The 22799-nt window shown below is 40.8% G+C and overlaps 1 protein-coding gene across 9 annotated transcripts in view; it reads right to left on the minus strand.

Annotated features, from left to right (window-relative positions):
• The window catches only part of ZMIZ1 (zinc finger MIZ-type containing 1), a 340259-nt gene that overhangs the window by 9438 nt on the left and 308022 nt on the right, over positions 1 to 22799 (minus strand). For 6 of the 9 annotated variants that reach the window (XM_015632815.3, XM_033515827.1, XM_033515824.1 and 3 more), the window contains 11 exons: positions 21497 to 21787; positions 19315 to 19497; positions 16851 to 17025; positions 15375 to 15561; positions 11945 to 12155; positions 10657 to 10762; positions 9918 to 10078; positions 9544 to 9611; positions 8126 to 8194; positions 7359 to 7606; positions 4425 to 4588 (listed from right to left, as the gene is read on the minus strand). In XM_015632815.3, the coding sequence (XP_015488301.1) occupies positions 4425 to 4588; positions 7359 to 7606; positions 8126 to 8194; positions 9544 to 9611; positions 9918 to 10078; positions 10657 to 10762; positions 11945 to 12155; positions 15375 to 15561; positions 16851 to 17025; positions 19315 to 19497; positions 21497 to 21787 (1863 nt within the window). The remainder of the gene's footprint in view (positions 1 to 4424; positions 4589 to 7358; positions 7607 to 8125; positions 8195 to 9543; positions 9612 to 9917; positions 10079 to 10656; positions 10763 to 11944; positions 12156 to 15374; positions 15562 to 16850; positions 17026 to 19314; positions 19498 to 21496; positions 21788 to 22799) is intronic. The other 3 variants (XM_033515828.1, XM_033515825.1, XM_033515826.1) reach the window with 3 other exon arrangements.

Raw genomic sequence — 22799 nt, forward strand, 5'->3', positions numbered from 1 at the left:
TCCCATTAAAAAATACAGAGGAACAAGTATTTTAAAAAAATAGTTTTCACTACTCTTAGGAAAAGTGAAACTTGAATACTGATCCATTGGGACAGTCACACTCAGCTGCAAGGAGGTCCTTTTCAATGCTTTGGCATAATGAAGGTTTGTGGAAATGATTTTACCTGCATGGTATTTGGCTCTCTATCCCATATGAAAGTTTAAAGTAACTGGTAAAAAGTACTTATATACTTATAAAAATATACATCTTGACATTGGGGTCACAGTTTGACTACTTGAAAAACATTCTGCAACATTGTTGTTACTGTAAGGGTAAGTTTATACAAAATCTACGCACAGATCACACTTAATGTAAAAGAATTTGCAGCCCAAAAACTTTGCAAAAGTCCAAGTATAAGTAGATGCCTGTCTTAATAGTACTGTTTCCTTCCTCACTCATTGAGGACACGTGCAACAGAAAGTGTGGAAATTAGAAAGCTTAATAATAACAACAAAAGGTAAAAAGCAATTTATGACAGTGTTGTTGACATAGGAAACCAAAACCAAAACTAAAACCAAGCAGGATTATATTGAAGAATCTCTAAAATTTATCCCTGAATGTGTAAAGCAAGGGTCATGCTGGCACATTTATATAAATATTTTAACCAGGAGAGACATTTGTATGCTCTCAGGCATTTCAAAATGAATAAGAAAGTTAGAAATTCTACATTGCGTTTATATAGGCAAGGATTTAAATATATGTTTAGTTGATAATACAGTCACCTGGATCCTTAGACAATGGGTGTATAGGGACTAATTGTTTATTTATTGTAAGATTGAGGGCCACCATATTCTTTGAAGAGCCATCGCAGATTCCAAATCCATCCGTCTTAGGCCACTGACTCCACCAGCCCCCCAGTGAGAAGGAAAAATGCTCAGGATGGGAACATTTTCTATTTGCATTCAGCTAACTAATGGTAAGTTTGCTATGGTGCAAACACATTGTAAGCAACACACTTTGGGTATGTTTAGCTTGCACCTGCAACTCCCACCATTTTATTCTTTTACTCTGAACTTCCTTTATTTGACCTGCACTATGAATGCAGAGTCTAATAAAGTTGCCTTTGCTTGCATAGCAAGCAAATTCCAGAGTTGTTTTTGGAGGAATAAGCTTTGGCACTCCTAAAGCATTTACAGTCTATAAAAGAAAAGCTTATAGCAGACAACTACATCTTCAGCTTAATAGCACAGAACAACACAATTCTACAGCCCAACAGTGACCTCTAGGAGTGCTGAGATGTACAGCTGTGGAGCAACAGGGCCTGCCAGCTGCACAGAAATATTCATTCCCTCTGTCTCTGAGGAAAATTACTAGTGGGGAAAAAAATCACCAGGTTAAGTCAGTGGTTTATCTCTCTCTCCATTGGGGGTCACAGTTTTACCAACTCTTCTGCTGTGTTAGCTACCAAAACTAAAAGTTGCTATCCTGCCTACCCTGCTGATGTTCTTGGCCAATTTTCCCATCCACCCCTTTGCCACGTATGCAAGGTGAAACCTAGCAGACATGCACTGAATTTGTCCACCCTGCCCCTGAATTAGTTTCCAATTACATCAGTACCTGGGTCCAAATCACTTCATGGCTGCAGTAACTTTTGCTGGTGTGAGAGGGAGGAAAAGTGAAAATAGAAAGAAGAGCAATGACTTTTTACAGTAGCACCAGCTCATACCACCTCTCTGTGCGTAGGAGCCTATGGTGTCATCATCCATTGCTCAGTCGCTCCTTACACTGTCTGCAAGAAGCACTACACTAGAGCTAACTGAATTCTCCTTTGTCTAAAACCTGTTTACAATTTCTGAAAACAAGCATGATGTGATTGTGGCAGCTGTTCTGTAGCAATCTTGCACTGTTGCAATGTACCATCTGCTCCATAGCTCTCACAACACTCTATGCTGGGGAAGAGGTATTACTTCTGGTCATGTTTCAGGTCCTTTTTCCTTCTTCCACAGGAGTGGAACAGCAGTGTTGAGGAAAAGAAATTCTGATTGATTTATCCCTGGTTACCCAGCCTTACCTACGCTGGCAAGTATCTGCGCTTCCTGGAGTGACCTACAGAGTATGTCTGGAGGGATCAACTTTCTCTGCCTCCCACTGTGTAAGGGCCACCACATAAATCTTCAACACAGGAACGCCAGGAACTTCCTCAGCAGCATTCAGCTCCAGCAAGAGAGACCTTAAAAGCCTAGAAGGACTGAACATCCAATCCCTTACAACTCACCTTGTAAATGGCCAAAGTGAATAGTATATGCAAACTACAAAAACCTGCTAACTGTAAAAATGAAGGACAGAAAGCCAGAAAAGAGCACAGGCAACATCTTAAAACTTTGGTTCAATCACACAGTTTGTTTATAGTTGTTTTTCTATGAAGTGTCTCTCCAAAGACATGCAACTACACAATTTAGGAATGTGCTAAAGGCATGTATTTCTCTGAAAGCAGTGATTTTAAAGATGCCTTTCTTGAGTGTCTGTTACAGACAAAGCTCATTTTGAGAGAAAGAACAAAAGAGAGAGGGTAAGAGAGAAAGAGGGAAGCAGAGATTTTGTAACACTGAAAAGGTTGTGTGGAGTCCTCAAATGTGGACTGAAGGCTACACAGTGACACTGACAAGGTTAATCCTCCTCTGCTAAAAAGACCTGAAAACTGAACCTCATTACAGAAAACCAGCCATTGACATAATGTGGGAATCTGCTTTAGCACTCCTATTCCCAAATGGTATTTTTTGAGTATCATGATAGATGAGGGAGAAGTGAGGCAAAGGTTTACTTTAATTTCCAGCTATCACAAGCAAGTACTAGATTTGCTACAGATTGGCCCACAGAAGTGGAAGTCCACTGACATTTGCCGAGATACACTCCCACAGCTCTGGAACATGCATAGCCTTGAGAAACTTTCACTTCTGCTATATGTAAACAGTCACATTTTCAGACAGCTACAAATTCTTCACTTTTATATTCAACTACTTCATATCCTATCGACTCAGAAATTTCACCAGGGCAACTACTACAGCAAAGGTATGGCTGTTAACTGATGAAATTAAGAGGTAGGTGTCAGGTAATGGGAAGCAAAGATTAATTCCCTGTGGCTTTGATTCAAAGGAAAGCAGCTGTGAGTGGTTCAGGCTCTTTATTATTTCCTCTCACTACTGTGGGGAAATTTCCTCTCACTAATACTGCGTGGCTAATTCTTGTTCAGAGTACTCTGACCGCTCTAAGCTGTGTTTGCGGAATTTGCCAATGCAACACTACGTTTACAGCATGTTTGTCCTCATTTATCAGCCTGTAAAGTGGTAAAGTCATTACAGTTTCTGGACTCTTCCTTTGCAGGAAGAGTCTTGGCACTTGGACTCTCTCCAAACTATATGAAGAACTCTTTCTCCACTCTCTTCTATTTCTCACCATCCTCCTTGGAAAACCCACTGCCAGCTAGAGGAGACATTGAGTAGGCTTTTGCTAAGCATCTGCTACCACGTTTCCTCATTACATTCTGAAATTGTACTTTCTAGGATTCACTGAAGACACAGCACATATGACTTGTCAAGTTAAACATCCTTCCTGTGCAGTAACAGCACACTTTAAACCCCCTGCCCTGCAACTTAAATGAACATAAAAGGATGTATACACACCCCACACACAGTTAAAATAGATGACTAACCATGTCTAAGAACTAAATGCTGCTGGTAGCTCTTCTATCACCTAGTTGCAGCAGTACTGCATTTTCTGGAGATACAGAAAGTTATGTATAGAAAACTCTGAGCAAGCTGCTTTTCCAATGCACAGTTCTGCCTCACCATCTGAGACCTGAGGAACCTCTATTTTTCAGTCTTACATTGATATTTTCAGACCAGTGGCAGTGTCTCTCCTTGAAATCTGCAGGCTTGTCCTATTATCAAAAGTTTAAAAGTGCCTTTCATGCTACTTGAGTAGAATTCCCCCTCAAAATGCTTTGATGTAAATTTTGTCCTCAGAGAAAAAGCCGGGGAAGATATTGTCCCTGCTCTGAAGTCATCCAATATCTTGCTTTAACAAGCTGTCTCTTGGAGATGGATATTCACAGTCCTGCTGGCCTAGGGAATGAAGTAGATTTTTTTTTTCATGTGTCAGAGCAAAGCACAATGATTAATACAAGCAGACTGAGCCAGGTTCTTTCTTTCAGATAAACAAGCTTAAATGACAATTCAAAAAGTGCAGAAATGCATCTCCAAAAACTCAAAATGGCCAGAAATGAAAAATGGCATTTCTGGCATTTCTCAAGACTACTCTATTTCACCAACTTCCCAAGTGAGGAATCCACAAAAAGTAAAAGCAGTTCATAAGGTAAGTCCATCAGCTGGATGAGAGCTCCTTACCCCCACAAACGAAACTCTATGTGCCCAGCACCATTACTTACAGATTCCTGCATGGGGTGACTGAGAGGTTTGTCGAGAGCTGCCATGCTGCTCGGCATGTCTGGGGGATGTGACAGCTGTGGCCCATGCATGAAGTCATTCATAGATGTGCCACCGGGATTCCCATGCGGGAAGTCAAAATTGCCATGACCTTGGTAACTGTTGCCTGAAAGAGAAACAGATGTGATTTGTTTCCAAGGTTGATCTCTCCAAGTATCTTGCAGGAGCTGTGCAATGAGCTTCTTCCCTGCGCAGCACAGGGAGCCGTGACACTGAATGTGACAATGCTGTGTCCCCACTGAGCGAGTGGGGACAGGCCACTTGGCTTCCCAACACTGGCTGCTGCAATAATTCATTTATGTGTTGGAACTAATTGAAAACTGCTGACATTTTGAAAAACTACTGCCAAGTCACCACATAAACTTAACCATGCCGAGAAGTAAACAGGATATTAAATTCTATGGGATATTTGTATCTGGAAGCATCTCAGTGTAACTGAGACTGACTGCACAAGTACCACATAATTTATAGGACACCTGGGTTATTCATGCCTGTGCTTCTACACACTCAGTAAGATTGTAGCATTGCTTCAGCTTCTGGTGAGAGTAATTGACAGAAGTGAATCTGGAAGATGCCGAAGTACCAGTTCATAGCACAGCATCTACTCTACCCCTTCATAAAAGGCATAGAAGAAGTGTTCATATCTAATTGGGGCTCCCACAAAACCTACAAAATTCACTTGACTGACTGGATTTACACACACATCTTGAAGCAGACCTGGAGTCCCCTGCTGCTCTGCAGGATAAGCACTGTATGTCCATTGTCCATATAGATCCAGCCCACCTCAGCCCAGGGATCTTCATCTGAATTCTAAGGCAAGCAGGTATCCCAGTACAGGGATTCATATTTTTTGTCAAGATTCCTCTCTTAACACTTCCAACTCAGATATCAGTTCTAGTGGCTTATTTGCTATGAATAGCAAAAGGATGAACTAAAACCATTCACCTATTTCATACAAGCAACTGAACTGGATGATACTGAGCTCTGAAATAACAGAACAGCTTTGGAGCTTTCAGAGAGAGCCTGCAGTTTGTCAGCTGAAGTACAGCAGTTTTAAATATTCAACTCAAGAAGGGAGTTTGACAAACTGAAGTAGTTGCATCATTTGCTCTTTAGCACAGCTTCACAAGCAGAAGTTTAATCTTGAAGGAATAGTAGTCATTAGCCATGTAAGAGTACTTCTCAAAGACGTCAGGACTTTGATCTATCATGTAAATACTGCAGAGCCTTACTAATTCTCATTTTGTTAATCTGCAAACTGGAGGAGTCTCACAGAACATAGCTGGTCTTGCCTTGCATCAGGAATAATTAATTAGCAAGCAGCTGGAATGTGGTCTTGTAGTACTGAATATTTGTTATGTTTGCAAATTAAACTTCAGTATGCTTTCCATCAAAACCAAATAAACAAACATAAACCACAGTAGTAATACTACTACTACTACTACATTGCTCTAAAAACTGGTAATCAGAGGACATTATGCAATTGCAATCACCAAGTTTCAGTGCACATATTGATGGAGAATAAAGATAAAAGGCAGCATGCCCAGGGAGTTTCAGCCATGCAGCAGCAAGCCCCTCTCTGCAGCTAGAGTAGTGCCATGTGCTGAGGGAGAGACCTTTCAGACATTGAGGATAATGTGTGCAGGGTGCTGACATCCCCACTGCAGGGCAAATAGGAGAGCATGGGTTTCACCTGCCAGTGGTGACTCAGGGTTCCAAGGAGCAGTGACTGCCTCTGCTGCAGGACCCATAGGGAAAGCAGCAAAATAACAGCCTAGGCAGCAATGCTCACACAAAGCCTAAACCCTGCACGTGACACGGCTATCCTGTCTGCTCCTGAGTATGCACTGGAAATACGGTGAAGAATAGACAGCTCTGTTCTCAGGCTCTGACTGCACTTCACTCCTACTAAATGAGGGAAAAAATGTGATTCAGTGCTCTTGGCTTTGTTATAGTAATCATTCATCTGTTTGAAAACCTTCTAAGTTTTTATCATCTGTCATCAGTTTTGCAGTCACTGGAGCAAATTAACCGTATTTTGCACGCAATCTATATTTTTCTTCAACGCCTGCAAAAAGCACATGTATCACCTTGTAATCAATTTGGGGATTCTGATAGTGTGAACAGTTGGTCTTTTCCCAGAGCTGAACTGACTCATATCATGTTACTTGCAAAAGAAACAGTCTCTGGTTTCATGTTTTCAGAATTGTCACTGTAATTGAGTTATTCACAACATACCAGTAATTTGAAAACCTATCTCCGCTGCCTGTATTTAGTTCCATGTTCCTCAATCTGGTAGCACATGGACAGAGGAACTCAAAAGTAACTTTCTAATGCAAAGGTGTTTGCAAAGCAGCTAAAAGCTCTTTGAGAGTCGTTGCTTTTCTGGTGGCCTATGGAATGTCACTCACCTAGCCACAAGTAAACCTAGTGGCCCAGGTAGCAGGATTAATGGGTCAGGTTTTCTACTTATGTAGTACTAGATGTTTTCACTTGAGAGTGGAACAGAAGGAAAATGCACAGAAAAAAATGCAGAAATAGGTCTATTGTGGCAGGCCATGAATATAGAAGGTAACATACAATGTTTCTTCATTCAGGGAGGGCTGCCTGGCTACGAATATGACAAGCACCAAATACTTAAAATATTAAATAACTAAATACTACAATACATTACTAGAACATAATACTTACTAAAACATACACTCCAATGAACAGATGAATCTTAACTGAAAAGACTTATGCCGAATTGCAGCCATATAATTTGCTGTCCTCATGCATCAGTCTGAGAAGGTTCACTGACACACCTGAATCACAAGGCTGACTGAACCACTGGGTGCTAGAGTGAGCAGCTGGGTGCACAAAGCCGCAGGACTAACCTTGGTTACCGTATTCAGTGGAGTTGTTGCCTCCTGGAGGAGGGGGTAGGGATGGGTAAGGTGACGGGCCAGGACCCAAAGCTGCAATCATCTCCATTACATTTGGCATGATCATCTGGCTTGGACTCATGGTCTTAAATCTTTTTGAGGGAATGCCATCTGGGTCATCTTTGATGTGAATATCTGACTTTATAGGGACCGGCCTCCAACTGCAAGTTGGATCAATGGTAACTTCTTCAAACTCGGAGCTGTAAAATAACGTGAAAATTTAGCACATCAGTTGAATTTTTTAAAACCAATTCTGCTGAAGTTTCCATAAGAATCTGCATGGTAACCAATGTTCTGAAATGCTCTGGTGTAACACAACATTAAGATCTTTTACTCCTCAAGAGCGTTCTGAAAGCAAATTTTAAAAAAGGCAACCATGAGATCACATTTCTGTATTTATCCACACAATGAAATCAAAACATACTGATGTGTCTTGCCACCTCTGAATCAGAGGGACTGCTTGTAAATACAAGAAAGCATTTGATCCTCCATTCTGGCTTTTCCCTCCTTTAGTGGTGAGGCTGCCATGAAGAGATAACCCAAACAGTATCTACAAAGTAGATGGAAACTGATTCACTCTATCACCTGCTCCACCAAGGCACCATGCAATAGAATATTCAAGTTCAATCACCAAGATCTATTTTGGTGTGACTACCTCAGTACTCATTACCATATCTCCTAGTTGCTTAGTCTTGGATATCAGGAAGGAGATCACTTACTTTTGTATGGCGTTCAGAATACCCCACATATACTGGTCAACCTCCAAGCCCTCCAAGAGAGCAGTTTTACTAAAAAGTAAAAAAAAAAAACAAGAAACAAACTTCATGTTAGAATACTGCTAGGGAAAGAATGACTTGGAGCAAATAGTTTTAGTTCTACATTACCAGGATATTTACATCAAACAGATGAGATAAAGATACATCTACTTCTGGGTGTCCGCAAGCTGTTCACATTCTTTACGTAATTTTTGTTAGTGAAATACATTTCAAATTTAAAGTATTTTCAAACATAGCAGATCCTTTTTGTGAACACCAGTTAGCGCTATTTTTTTTTAATTAGATCCTTCTCTTTTTTTGAACTCCACAGTACTATGGCTTCAAAGCAACTACGTATTATAGCTATTCTACTTGAGATTGGCACAGATGGGGACAGAACAAAACAAAACCGGAAATGATTTAGCTATGTAGGCACTTAGATCTGAATGCAGGTGCTCATGCTCAGAGACACAGGACAAAAATTTAGCCTAGATGCATGAATATATGAATTAAGAAAGCAAGATATCAAACTGTGGTGATATTTTTAGCCAAACGTAGAAGACAGAAAAAGATTTGGGCAGCTTGGAGAAAGCACTTTTGTGTTAGGACACAGATAACCATGGACAGTAATGGAAACAAGCTCATCTCCAGCCTGCCATGCCTGCAGAACAGCCAGAATGGACAATCCCCACTGCTGTTTGTACCTAACACTGGCTGGCAGAGCAAGGACCCAACTGGAGCCTTGTGCAGACCCAGGGCCAGCTGTTACAGCCACAGCTGCTGGAGCTCTGAGCCCTGGCTCCTCAGCTGAAGCTGGAACATGCTCCCAACCCTGTGCACAGGAGGTTACAGACACTGAACTGGCCTGCAGTCATTCTGCTGGTTTTTCTGCCCAGTTAAACACAAGGATGGACAGTCTGTAACCACTTCCAAGTTTTTCTCCCTTTTCTTCTGCAGTACTCTAACACTTTGGTCAAAACATTGGCTTGAAATTATGCCAAGGTATCCATCCTTTTTCTCTAAGCAACAATTCCAGCTCTTGCTCCTTGGAAATTTTTTACTTTTTTAAAAATTAGCCTTATTCTGGATTGAAGATATCTACCATATCAATGTAAATATTTGAGCTTCTTTTGAACCCTACACAACATCAACATTGATGATCTCTAATGAAATCTTGTGAGAAAATATCTTGTTATATGCTTTTAAATTTCTAATAATCCAGGGTGGTAAAATATAGCAGGAATTCTCATTGGACTTTATGCTCTTTAAGTAAATGTGATATATATAACTTTATTTCCTAGAATTTCCTCATGATCTTAAATATGATCTGAATTTGGTCAAAGTGTGTACAACTGCATTTCATGTAGTATGGTTGCACTTACTTGCATACTGGACACCGCCAAGTTCCTCTTTCACAGTTCAGTTGCAAGTAAGATTCCAGATCAAAGCACTAGGTATCAGAAAGAAACAAAAAAGGAAAAAAAAACAAACCAGACAAAATAAAAGGAAACAAAAGGAAAATTCTTTATTAAATGAAGCAGTAAGACAAAAATAAAACTGACATGAAAAAAGCCTCCTAGCACTGAAAACTAAACCAAAGAGCTTACTTTACCCCTCTACATTAAACATATATGCAGTTAACTATTGAGGCAGACGTAAATGCCATGTATTTGGTGCTCTGATGCGATAATCAAGCTGAAGGTACTGTAAGAACACATGGCTGAGGGAGCCCTGCCAGGCACTGGCACCTACTCACTTGCACATGCTTGCAATCGTGCCCCCTGGCCGGGAGCTGGATCCGCCGGAATGTGATCGGACACTTCAGAGACACTTTAATAGCAGTCTGCTCTACTCCATCTTCCCCATTTAGTGTCGCATTGCCAGAGGAAGCTGCTACGCTGCTGAAGTTCCTCTTGACTGTTTAGGAAGAAGGTGGGTATGGATGTGAGAAATCACAAGTGTATTTTAAGTTCTAACACAGAAATCTGAAATTTCTTCAACATTTAAGAACATTTAAGAAATGACTTCAACATTTAAGTGACAATTGAATGAAAAATATACCAACACAGGTGTCTCCTGTGTAATTTAGAACATTCTCCTGAACAGAAAAACCATCACACACACATATCTGCTATATTCTTAATCCAATTAAGTGTCATACAAGCACTGAAAGCAGCCCCAGATAAATAAAGAATTAATCTTTCTTTATTGGTGAGTCAAAAACAAATATGAGGGGAAAGCCAGAGAGATTATCCTGGAATAGAACAGTCCTCTCTAGAAACTAAGCTTGTGTCCTCAAAACTTTGTTACTTCCACCCAAATAGCCATTAACATTTCAGGATACCAGGGATTCATCTGCTCAGACCATGTTCTGCAAATTCCTTAAGCACAGCTGAAGGTTATCAATAAACAAGTAAATCTGGTGTAGAGATAGCTTATCACAACTGAACATAGGCATTCTGGAAAGTCATCACCCATGCAAAATGCAAACTCACTCTTAGTGATACAGTGCTCTGCTGGGAGGAGGCGTTTCTTTAGTAGACCTTGAAGTACGGAGCGAACCGATGGCCGGTGCACCAACTGCAACACGAACAAGTGTGACTGCAAGGAAACACATTTTGTTAGGAAGAGAACCAAACACACTTGTTAAACACACTCCCAGACTGAGCTGCACTCTTCCCTTGGACACTTGGTTTCTGTGAGAGCCTGAGGCTTAAACATAAAAGCTGGTTCTGCTCTGCTGAGCACACACGGTCCCTTATGGATATTCTGCACACTGTGCAGTTGCTCCACATTTAATGCATAAAAGGGCTTTTAAAAAGCAAGGATTTTCTGCATTTTCTCCCTCCTTAATATTCAGTAGATGTACAGCTGACATATTAATCCCTGACATCAGGGTTTATTTTTAAAATCCTGGACTGTCTGACACAGTCTAGCCTACCTGCCTGTCCCCAGACTACGTTGGAAGTTGCAAAAACAATTTGCAATTGATGTGCCTGGAATCAGCTGAATTTTCTTACCTAACAGGGAGCTTGTTGTGGATTCACAGGATGCTGCCCCCTGCTCTTACCCACCAGATAAATGGCATTATGCAGGGAAACATCCATGTGAAGTAAAGCAAAATGGGTGGATGGCTTCTTGTCAAAGTGCCTCACACTGTGACCTTGTGAGAGCTAGCAGCTTGCTTTATTGTCAGCAACAAGAGAACAGTCAGAAGCTCAGACTGGATTTGCAGAATGATCTGCATTAAAAATACAGTACTCATCCCTGAGAGTACCTAACCCGTGGAAAAGGTGAAAGGGGAAAGCTGATGGCTGAATGCACCTTTGAATATGAATTTTTCATCTGAAAAACTATTTGAAAAATCATCAGCACCAACGATTACAACGTCGATGTTTTCATGACAAACCAAAGACTGTTTAATACACTGTGTAAATGAAATCAGTACCATCCACAGTCTTCATCACAATAATCTACTTCTACCTCAACAGACTTCAGCCACCTTGTTACACAGGCACACACGAGAAGGCAAGAGATAAAACTGCTTTTCTCCCTAGACCATGGACCTTGTCAGAGACATTGGAAGGACACCACTACATTCTGCAACAATTAAGCAGCAAAAATTTCCACATTAGCACTCTGACTGTGTCAACATCGTTAAGCAAAACCTTACCAGAAAAAGGCATGGAAAAAAATGAGAGTAAGGCTCTTTCAGCTAAGGCAACATTTGCAAACCGCTCTAAATAGCAGACTCAGCATCAGCCGTGAGCTCGCTGTACTTACGCAACAACAGGCGGTGACTGTAATCTGAATCGTGTTTCTCCCTGGCTGGCAGACGTGCTTTAGGTGCAGAGGTTTATGAGATGTCTTGTTGTCACCACGTTCGATGGTAAGTGGGGTTGCATTAACGCTGACCTGGACTGAAGCTGGCCAGTTCGTGTTCATTTGTCTGTCTTCATGGTGATAGCACTTAAACTGCAATTCCAAGTCAGACCTGACAACAACAACACACAACATCCAATAAGTCTTCCTTTAACTTTGCCTTCACACTGCAGAGGGAGGCGGTTTTTATGCTAGGAACATTTTTCTTGATCAATCAGATTATTTTTCCTGAATTATTGCCATTAAGGATATAACAATACTTCCTTCATAACAGCCCTGAACAGAAGCAAGTAATGATGAATTAATGATGCAAGCATGCCCCAAAGTTGTTCATATTTTATGCTTATTAAGGACTTTTCAAGGAAACATCTCAAACTTCTTTGCAAACCCAGACCATGGAGTGTTCCTGCACAAAGAAGAATGTCACATCAGGTAGGTCCTTCCTGTGTTAGGAGTTAAGAATGAGAAAGCAATATGCTGCAGTGGCCTGTGCTGGAAGTCTGGATTCTTCACTACCTCAGAGCACTTAAAGCAGCATTTGAATGAATGAATGCCTGTCAGACAAAATACAAGTACAGCTAATTCCACCTCAGAACAAGTAAATCAACTAAGATAAAATGACTCCTATATCTCACCTCCCATGAAAATCAGCTTCTGTGATTCTAAATTAACACGGCTGTGGACTAAATTTATCCAATTTAGACCTTCTTTCAGGGCATGAATTCCCCCCACCTCCCCTATAATAACTTCCATTCACTATTTAGCTCCTCAGAAATTAGTTCTGTAACACCTTCAAAAAATGAAAAGGCTGAGATTAAGTTAATCAAAAATTAGGTGGGTAGAGACTATGACTTTAGTTTCATAAATGTATGTTAACCTTGTGTTAGGAATGAGTAATTTCAAGAAGAAATTTAAAAGAACACAGAAAACTTAAATGAAATGTCAGAATTCTGCTGTTCATGAAAGCAAAAGACAGCTCAAAGTTTATTGTTCAAACTTTAAAATCTACGTTCCTGATGAATCTATGTTGTCTGTATTATCTCAGTAAGATCCAAGAGGAGCAGCTCATTCAGGAGATTAACTGCCATTTTCCTTACAAAGACTTCAATCTGACTCAACATCATCTTTTCTGGATTTCAAAACATCAAGCTTTAGCAGTGGACACAAACTTGGGTTTTTTTTTAAAAAGAAAGTTATAGAATACAAATCACTCGACCTTTCAACATAATCTATCTACATGAAGTCTTTTCAGGCTTTTTTTTTCAATTATTTTATTAGCTGTTTTCTGAAAGCTCACTCTGCAAGTTCTACTCAGTTTCTCACCTCAGGAGAGCCCAGCACAGTGATCCAAACCTGGAGGAACGCAAGGCTTGGTACCTCTGATATAAAACCCAAGCAGACGAGGTGAGCAGGCCTGCTGAGTGTCACGGTGGTGACAGACCTCAGGAGAGCCTCGTGTTCTCAGCACACAGTGTCTCCACATGGGACTTTATTAATAACACATCAGTGTGAAGACTGAAGCAGCTTCAAGGAGACATTTTCCCTGCCTTCAACCTTTCTGTTTCTCGTAACCATGAAAAGTTCCCATGGGGAGAAAAATACTTGCATTGCTATTCATTATGTGTGTACACGTGAGAGGTTTTGCCGAATATTTTAACTGGCAGAAAAATACTGAGAATTGGCTCGGTTCCACCATTCTCTATAAAAACCAAAATCCATCCACACATGTGACTAATTCATTTTTCTGGCATCCATCCAGCCCTGAGTTAAATGTGAAATGACTTCATTACAGGACTATCCGCTCTCCCCACTATTAACAGGCTTTTCAAAACAGCAAACCTGAGCACAGTTTACCTATGAGTCTTCATTAAAATAAGTTTAAATAAAGGCTATGTGTTTGCTGAGCGAAGGAGGAAAGAAAGAACAGATATTAAGAAACAGCCTCATGCCTCAGTGCAGCACTATAAATCTACTGAATGAGCCAGCACAATCCCCAGTAGTGATTACTTATTAATAAGAACTGGCAAGTAACTGCCAAAACTCCCTCTGCTGCGAGTACTCCACGATAATGAAATGCAAGTAAGCAATAACTGACCTCAAAGTTAGGTGTTAATTATTGGATGTGGTCTGCCTGCACTCTCCCTCCCTCCCAACCCCCAGGCTCCCTCAGGGCACAGGGGCACTGTGGTAGCAAGGACTCCTGCATCAAGGCTCATCTTTAGAGCCAGAGTCTGTCCCAGGCTGGAGAAGTGAGCGCATCTCTCTGCCCGCCTCACACTCTCCACACCAGGAAAACACAAGATCCAGAGGATTCCAGTGAATGGGAAGAAGATCCTCACAGGAGAAGAAAACCTAAAGCTACACCTGTAAACACTCTCACTTGCGAGATCCCAAGCAACTAACCAGCCTCCATAGCGCACAGAGAAAGGCTCAGACAATGCAATGTTTATCTTGACTCAGCCAGGATAAACACAGAGATTTTCTGAGAAAGACCGAACAAGGAGACAAAATTATTCTGTAGTATTTGAAAATATAGAAAATTTGAAAAAAATTAAGGCTCTGATTGTCATTTGATCTAAGGCCCTTCCATGAACACGCTGCAATCAAAACACACCCTGGAATCAGTTACACAGATCTACATTAAATACAGGAAAGTACCACCACAGAAAAATATTCCTCTGTGCTGGAAATATGAATTCACTGTAAGTGAAAACCAGAAGCCTTTGTATGAGGAAAGCTATGGTCTCACATTTCTGAGCTGTGCTTCCTTGTGGAGTGAGAGAACAGGAGAATTTAGGAAGTTAGCTTCTGAAGTTTGGAGGATTTAAGGACTTGTCTTTCCAAATGATTTCACCAAGCCTCTAAATCTGGTCCTTACTCTTAGTGGGTTATTCTTCACTATCAAGTAACTCCGCACTATTTATTTTAAACATTTACAGCCCTGCAGAGCTACTCTTGCATCTAACATTTCAGAGGTCACAAAGCACCTGGACTTCAGATTCCCAGATGGAAGTTTGCAGTGGTGTGGGTGTGGGTCAGGGAAAACCCCACTCTCGTTCCACCCAGAGCAGGAAGGATGCAATGGTTGCAGTGGTATTTCAGTCACTGCTTGCTATGAGCTATCAGCAAGGACATGCAATACATATTGTGAAGCATTTTAGAACGTGTTGTCTCTGGAAAATGACAGGTGAAGAGTACTTGCGAGCTGACAGGACATTCTTCCTATCCAGGCTACAATTTTTGAAGTGAAATTCCTGGCAAATCTAATTGCAGTGCCTCTGGCCTGCCACTCATGGGATGCAAGCCTCCCTTGCAGCAAGGCTGAGCTTACCTCCACATCAGTGTCTGGTGCACAGTTGGCCGTAGGTGAAAGACGTGGTTACTGACTGCCAGGTTGTGCTCCAGCCGGAAGGGCTCCAGGACAACCCCATCCCTCACAGGGAACGTCAGGCGCAGCTCATCGTTGTGGTTGGCTGGGATCGAAGAGGGAGAGAAAGTGTGAACTTTCCCTTTAGCATCTGCAGTGCAATAATAATGTGTATATTTATACAGAATAGTAACAAATGGCACAGTGATCTGCTACTGGCTCTAACTTAGCAGGCTCACACACACAAAAGAATACAATCAAAAGTAACTCTGGCGCCTATCTGATACAAGTGATGAGGCTCAAACTAATAGCAAGGGCACAGCAGTCTTCTATTGTCACACACTCGACATGAGGGCCATAGCATTCCAGCCACCAACAGAAACCATGCATGGCAAGAATTCCTGGTTTTTATTACAGGATAGGTTTTGTGTCCAAGCTCACTCTGTTGGCAGAAGACTGAAAACAAATCTCTTAATAATGTCAAACTGTGATAATGTTTGTTTTCCCTTCTTTGAACAGGGATCAACATTACCCAATTAGTTCAAACAGTTTCATCAGCTGAAACTATGTGATGACCAAAGACACTGGTATTCAATTACTATCTGAGCCCATAAGATGAGATTTTGAGGTAACTTACAGCTGATCTATGAAGTCCAATGGCTTTAAATCCTGTGTTCTTGCCCAAATAATATTGCAGCCCATGTTCTTCTACTTGATTTTTCAGCTATCCTGAACTCCAAACAGAGCTGCAAAGTGCTAATGCAGCAGCAGTTATTTTACAGAAAACATAAGGTTCTCCCAGCTCCCTAGTAAATGATAGCTCCTACTGTTCATCAGTCACTTCAAAACCTCAAACATCTCATGCTAGTATCCAGTCAGAGAGATCTTGTTATTCCTGCCCTGTTCCCAGCCAAGTGTAGCTGTGACGTTGAGTGGCTTTGAAAGGAGCATATATCAATTTCTGGCACAGTACTGAATATTCCTAAGAAGCCTGTATGGATCACAATAGAGACACTGCTATAAATATTCACATTTTATCCTACTCTGCAGTGTTGTTCAATGAATGGCTTTGCCCTTGAACAAAACAGACCAAATGGAAGTTCATACAATAAACAAGCCTACAAAGCACACACAGCATAACCCAAAATCAAGTGTTTTCTCCTCAGGAAGCATATCAAAAGAATAATTCTGGAGTAAAATCCTTACAAGTTTAACCTGGAAGAACTTTTCTGATATTCTATTTTAGAAGAGCATAGCAGTCTTTCTCTATTCTGTCCACTGGCTCAAGTGAGCCTACACTGTGCATGCCACCTAATACAACTTAACAACTCTAGCCTTTCCCAGAGCAGCAATGAGAGCTACTTTCCAGACTCTGAAATGTATGTGGCAGAGAACAGAGGAACAATAAATGACTGTGGGGGCATTCTGTTTGCTACTCACTTGGAGGCGGTGGTAAAGCATTGATATTTGGTTTAATGTCAGGTGGGAATGGTGGTTTGACATCCTGGTTAGGTGACAGGTATGGAGGAATATTGCTCCCTGGTGTCATGGGTGGCGTGGGGTTTCCTGGAACAGGTGAATGAGGGTAATTTGCCACAGGTACAGGCCTTGATGGCTAGAAAATAAACAACATCACATTGTTATTCCAGTCTTGAAATAAGAACAGTAATGAATCATTATTAAACCTTATGAACAGCACTGTTATCGAATACCAAAGACAACAGACAAGGGAGGGAGGCCCCTCTGTTTCTGGAGAAGTAACCACAGGATGTCCCATGAGGCCCTCAGGGAAGAGGCACACTAGGAGAGCAAAGCAGGAACTGAAACCTGTCAGCTTAACTCAGGCAATGACCAGATACAAGCAAGGCTGCTAAAAGGTTTACTGTGTGAAAGAGAGAATGCTCTCTTTCCAAAACCAACCAGCTATTTGCTTCAGTTTTTCCACTGCACCACAGCCCACCCAGCCCTTTGTATCTCTCTGCCTTCCTCCCAAAATAGCCCCAGTGCACAGAAGCCTCCACAAAAAACAAAATCCAAAGACACACAATTAGCCACAGTCTGTGTCCTTTTTACTTCCATCTGTCCTTTCTTCCACCCTTGTTCAACTGCTCTACTCAGAATTAAAGCTCTGGGGGTCAGGGGATGTTTTTTATTCTGTGCACCTACAATTTGATTCTGTTCCTGGTTTGCTGCTGGCTAAGATGAACTGATAGAAAAAAGAACAGATAAGTATGAATAGTAATTATGCATTATAACACCTCTGGTTTTGTTTCTCATAATTAAGAGGGTGGGTGCCGTCAGTGGAATTAACCAATAAACCTGATATGAAGGAAGCAGACATTAAACAAAACTGCAACTGTGTGGCTTGTGTACCATAAGCAGAATCACAGGAGAGTGTCAGAAGACAGTAAAATCTTTGCAGACAGCCCAAACACTGTGACTTCATATCTGATTCTGTATGTAAATGCTGCTCTGCTAGCCTAAGATACTTCAGAGTACATGAGAAGAGGGGTGCCTTCCCAAATCTTAAACATTCAAGTTTCCAGCCATCTCTGGTTTTTATCTTTGACACACACAGTTACTATCTGCATAATCACTACAATTCAAAGGTTCAGGTTTTGTCTGGGGAATTTTCCCCCTAACCAGGATAATCTGCCTTTTTAACAAGATCTCTTTTTTCCTAACTGTTTCCAGAGCAGTCCATATTTGAATACAATATAGGGGATCCAGTGTAAAGAAACAAATTCCCTGTCAGAAGTATCTGGTAAATAAAAAACTTAAACCCCATCTAAAATAAATGTACATAAAATGTATTTAAAAATCTGTCACTTAAAAACTTGACAGAGATCTTCTGCAGTTACTTTAGCGTAAGTGACTGCACTAGAATTATTATATAGAGGATCTGTCTGTTCCTCATGTTCTTCCTGACAGTGAACTGCAAAAGCTGCCATGATCCAACAGACATTCCTTTGGGTACCACAGTGAACAGTGTAGCTGCACACAGAACAGATGCTCTACAGAAAAGGGTTTTGCTTCCCTGTTTTTTTAATGGTGTTTTCTGTGTGAATCGCACCAAACAATTCCAACTCAACAGCAATGTGCAACTTAGATTCTTTCAGCCTACATTCAAATTCAGAATGTAGTCCAGACACTTCAACAGCTAATGCTTTAAGCAGGTCAGAAGATCAATGGGCCTCCCCATTTTTATACTCACTGGAGTACCTGTGGGCAATAGATCACTTTTGTGTGCATTTCTAAGGTGGAAAACCTCATCAGGCACTCAGTACAACCTCAGCTTGGAGAACACAAAGTGCTCAAGATGTATCCATAAACAGGTTTTAGGCACCATTTTAACAACTCTAGTTCTTGCCCAAAACAAGCACTACAGTGGGAAAAGACTACAGAGAAAAAAAGAAGAGTAGGCTGGAAAAAGTCACAGAAACTTCAGTTCAAAGATGAAACCTACAGCTGGAGCACCTTTTAAGTTTGGCCTGGCTTAATCTGACAGTGACCAGTGTAGGTCCAAAACTGGAATGCTGCAATGTGGAACTTGTTTATTACAAATTTCCACAGTTGCATTCTTGTAGGGGACCATGAATAGGTGAAAATAGCCCACCTGAATCCCATTAGGTACTTCTTTTTACAAGCTATATTTAAAGCAAACCAAACATTTTCTTGTAAAAGCCTCTAATGAGCTGCAGCAACATTCAATTTTCTTTATGAACTGCTCTGAAGTTGCAATGCAACTTGGCTGAGTCTGTGACACCCAAAACACTAGTAAAAATTCAATGTTTTTTTTCTCTGTGTCCTTTAACTACATAAAAGCAGTATCTATGAAACCATTAACGTGACTTCATCAATAAACGGCCACCAGAACGGAACAAGATAATCTCAGAGTTCCTACCTTGTAATACTGCCCCATGTTGACTGTTGGAGGAGGGTACTGCCCTGTGTTTTGCTGGCTTGGCATCCTCTGTCCAGGATAGTTGGGAGATGTAAGGGGTCTTGGAGGGTTGGGAGTGGGGTACTGACCAGGCTGGTTTGGAAACTGGCTATTTGGTCCATACTGCTGGTTTCCATAATTCGGCTGTTTCAGGACAGGAACACAAGAAGACAAAGCCATGTTTTATGCAAGCAGCTTTCTTGTATGGATTATTAGCATATATTCAGTAGCACAATCAAAACCCCTTCAGGGGAGTACTTCTTAAAAGCATAAAAATCTTGCAGACCAGAGTGGGGTAAGATGCATGCACTCAGTCTTGTAACACTGTCAAAGGGCATTGTGCTTGGAGAAACCAGAATTACAACCAGATGCAAAGTTCACAAAATTTCTGTGTTTTTGCAAGTGCTACTACACCCAAGCCTGGGGCTCCTTTTTCAAATGTAGAGTGGAAGTGCAAAAAGAAAAAAATAAATAAATATAAAAAAAATAAAACCATGAAAGGGGCAAGATCATAGAAGCTGTGTCATCTACGTCTGCCTTTTTAACCAAACTGCTCTGCTGGCCTCTTGCTAGAATGTTCAGCAATACTTTAACAACTAAAGAGAAGTTCTTACTAGTCATAAGCACTTTGTTAGTGCTAGCTAAGACTGCGCTGTGGTTTTGGAATTGAAGTCATCAAAATTGGAACTCTAAAAGAAGAAGGTCAATTTGAAAAATCAACTTATTAATGTTTCCATAAATTAACCCTTCAATAAAGAATAGGCAAATATCATCTGCAAAATTCCAGCCCAACAAACATGCAACATTTATGGCACTGTTCAGAACTGAATTGCTGGAAACATGAACATATTCACTTAAAAAGAAAAACCTGATTCTGAAGCAGCAAAAAGAAATTTAAAGTCATCCTTAAAACATGAAACCTGAAAAATTATGTGAACAAGCCACATTTTGTGTTTTAACTTACTTGTAAATAAGTGGCAGAATTTACAGAGTGAAAAGCCTCCTAAGAGAAGCAACTCCTGCAAAAGCACATCCCTTTTTTATTTCTGCTTAGTTTTTTTTAGAAAAAAAATTGTCTGCAGAGCAGGAAAGAAATGTAGCTCAGGCAGAAATGTTTTCTGTATTTTCTGCATGCCACAGTCCTCTTTGCTGTGCATTTTCTATAAACTCTTAGTACCATAATTATTGTCAGGGCAGTATCATAATATTCAGAGCTCTACACCTGTTGTTGAAATCTCAGTTGAATACAGAATTTCACCAGGAAATGATCTCTGAAGCTACTAAGGGATGGCTAGATTTGTAAAAACATTTAGGTATATTTAGGTGCTTGGAGCTGCTGGAATTCTAAAAAGCCTCTACTGCTCAATTCATACTAACTTGAAGAGTAAAACACATTTTTAATTCTAAAAGCTCATTTGTCTACATCTTTTGTCTAAATTTCTCTAAAAATTTGACCCCAAGTATTTTGCCCTGTCAAAATACGAGTCATTGGCAAAGTAATTTTGCCTAAAAAGCCATCCAGATCTCCTGTAGCAGCAGGGCACTTTATCACACTCCCAATAAGCTGGTATTAGATAAATGCTGACAGAGAGGGATTTGAATTCAACATTATTTATATTCATCTTAGCAACTATGAAAATCAACACTCAAAAGTTTGGAAAGGAACTATTCTCTAAAAAATGACTGCTATTACTACTGGTGTTACAATACAATGTCTGTCCTGCATTTTGTTACAAAAATAAAACTGTCCAAAATGATGCAGATCAGATATCTATTGGGCTAAAATTAACTATTTCACCCTCAGTGTCCCTTCTAAGTTGCCCAATTAAAAGACTCCACTCCTGTGATGGAAGCCTGCTTAAGATCTATGAGGTCACCATAAGAATCTTAGAATGATACTCTAGTTTGGGGCCTTTCTTGGGCTTAATGACCATCACATGGACTAACTTAGCAAGGGTCAACCTGAATACTTGAGAAGCTACAAAGGAAGAGCTGTTCCTGCTAATATTTTAATGGCTATGCTCCTACCAAGGCTGGAACAAAAACATACCTATCTTCAAGGGATGTGTACCACACATTACCCAATATGTCGCAGCTTGCAGTCAAAGGAACAGTGTACACAAAAGATCATTTATTTTATTACCTCTCCTGGGTATGGTCTCTTTATGCCCTGTATAGGCAAAGACTGGGGGCGTGGGCCTGGATAGGCCTGCTGAGGCATCCTCTGCCCGTGGGTGCTGAAGGGGCTCATTCCAGGAGGCCGAGGCTGGTTCATGCCCATGGGTGGCCCGCTCATGCTGGAAGGTGTCATTCCGGCTCCCATGCTTGCTGGGTTCATGTTGCCTGGCATAGAAGCAGGACCACGAGGACCAGGCTGGTTCATAAACTGGTTGTTGTAAGCCTGAGTTGGACCCATCTGGAAAGAGGAACAAACCTTCAACGGAAGAAGAAGAAAAAAAAAAAAAGAATAAAATGCGACATGCATTTATAAAATGGGAAGAGGGAGCTGAACGTGCTTTTGGGGAACAGAAGAAGGGAAGGATTTATGTCGCATTTTCCTCCAATGTTCCCTAACATTTGATGGGCGGTGAAGTTATTGATAATAAAAATCCAATTGGAATTGTAAAAGGCATAAGAGTGGAAGACAGATGTAAGACTAAAGTGAGAAATTAAATTGTTTCAATTGGCTGGTCTGGTACTGTAAGGTAACAGGTTAGGATGTTGCCTGTGTAAATACAGCACAACACTAAAGCCTTTCTAACACCGTGTGCTTTTCATCATCTGGCATATGGACTCTTATACTTCAGAATTCAGAGAAATAAAAAAAGTAAGGAGGAAAAACCTGACTTGACCAAGCCCTTGTTTATTTTAAGAAAAAAATTATTCCATGAATACATGGCACACTAGAAGTTATGGATCACTGGAAATGCATGTCTCACATAGCTGCCTCTATAGACAGTATTATTAAAACCCAAATCTCTCTTCTATTGTTGTTTCCCTGTTTGAAGGCAGCCCAAACAACCAACTGCAGTTAGCAAAATGAACAATTGTCCAAGAGCTACAAAGCCTATTGCAAGATTCTAGGACATTTCACTAGGTACTAAATTTAGAGGGCTGGCAAAGGCAGTGATAATGTATCACATCAGATGCAGCTGTAACTTTGAGAACGCTTCACTTTTTTTAAGAGGCAATCCCTAAACTACAAAATACAGTTAGGCAAGTTTTATTGGGAAGAATATGGGGACTGACTTATACTTACATACACACATTCCAGCAGTTTCCCATAAGGATTTCTAACCATGCTCATGCACCAAAAAAAAAAAAAAAAACCCCAAAAAACAAAACAAAAAAAAACAAACCCCAAACCAGTCGGCACCCTAGCAAACACAACAGTGAGAAGGACAGCCAATTCCCTGTAATGGTCCAGCTCAGGCAGGTATGAAGAC

Source organism: Parus major, chromosome 6, assembly GCF_001522545.3.
Source record: "Parus major isolate Abel chromosome 6, Parus_major1.1, whole genome shotgun sequence".
NCBI lineage: Eukaryota > Metazoa > Chordata > Aves > Passeriformes > Paridae > Parus > Parus major.